Source organism: Penaeus monodon, chromosome 28 (assembly GCF_015228065.2).
Source record: "Penaeus monodon isolate SGIC_2016 chromosome 28, NSTDA_Pmon_1, whole genome shotgun sequence".
NCBI classification, from domain to species: Eukaryota; Metazoa; Arthropoda; class Malacostraca; order Decapoda; family Penaeidae; genus Penaeus; species Penaeus monodon.
The window spans coordinates 7,355,682-7,356,812 of record NC_051413.1 but is presented as its reverse complement, the minus strand read 5'-3'; the positions used below and the strand labels follow the sequence as shown (position 1 = coordinate 7,356,812).

General features: G+C 37.5%; 1 protein-coding gene across 3 annotated transcripts in view; it reads left to right on the top strand.

Annotated features, from left to right (window-relative positions):
* LOC119591347 (cyclin-D-binding Myb-like transcription factor 1) overlaps positions 1-1,131 on the top strand; it is an 11,382-nt gene that overhangs the window by 1,900 nt on the left and 8,351 nt on the right. For all 3 annotated transcript variants that reach the window (XM_037940080.1, XM_037940082.1, XM_037940081.1), the window contains exons 2-4: positions 172-268; positions 393-476; positions 595-1,108. In XM_037940080.1, coding sequence (XP_037796008.1) covers positions 178-268; positions 393-476; positions 595-1,108 — 689 coding nt within the window. In that variant the 5' untranslated portion in view covers positions 172-177. The remainder of the gene's footprint in view (positions 1-171; positions 269-392; positions 477-594; positions 1,109-1,131) is intronic.

The window sequence follows — 1,131 nt, the reverse complement described above, 5'->3', positions numbered from 1 at the left end:
TGACTAGATAACAATGAATTTATTTTTGTTGTTGGTTCACCTTAAACTTGTCACTTTTTATGAGTTTATTTAATGTCCTTTAATACTTTTTCATGGATATATAAGAAAGTAGTCAAGCTTTACATATTTAAACTCTGTATGACTATTTCATGTACAATATGATGTTTACAGAAAGTGATGGAAACAGTAGGAGCAGTGGCCAGTAGCGAAGATGGGCAGACAGAAGCAAAGAGAATTCGTCTGTTAGTGGCACCTGATGCTGGAGAAGGTCAGTGGCCTATATTCACGTAGATTTCTTAGGTATCAGTGACAGAGAGCAGATGATCCTTATAATGATTCCTGAAATTCACACTGCAAAAAGGAAAATATTGTTTTTTGTTTTCCAATAACAGCTTCATCAAAGTGTGAGCAACTACATGGTGGATCCGCTGAACAGACAACTAGCATCTTCTTGTACAATGCTGATGGGAATCTTGGTAAGTTTGAAACCATTATTCTGTAACTTTTGTAGATTGAGGTTATACTCTTGAATTTTATTTAATATATTTGTACTTCACTGACTTGTTTAAAACTTCCCTTTTCTTTTTCTTTCAGTTCCTGCAGAGATTGTTGTAGACAGTTTGAATGATAACATCATAGCTGTCCCAGTAGAGAGTAGTGTACTGAAGAAGGAGAAAGTTACAAGAGTGTTGGAGGCACCCAAAATTCTTAGAACCACTGAAATTCAAGGAATTGGTCCCAAAAAAAATACTAAAAACCAAAATATTATGTTGTTACAGTCTCGGCCTCAGGCATCAAACACTCGGACTAAGTGTGTCATTCCTTCAATATTGCAGGCTAAACCCAAGCATCCATTGCAAAACACAGTCACTAAGAATATTGTTATTACATCACATAATCAAAACAAAATACCAGCAAAGCCAGAGCCCATCAGCACAAAGATCCTCATAACCTCAGATGGACAGGCAAAGCCCCAGCCGATACTGAGTTCAGCGACCCTCAAGATGCCTTCACCTGTGGATATGCATGTCAAGGCACAACTTTCTGATTTTATTGAGGATCGCTTGTCCTTGCTTGGTGATGTGTCAGAAAAGAGTGGAGGTCAGGGGTTAGTGAAATATACCTTTTTTT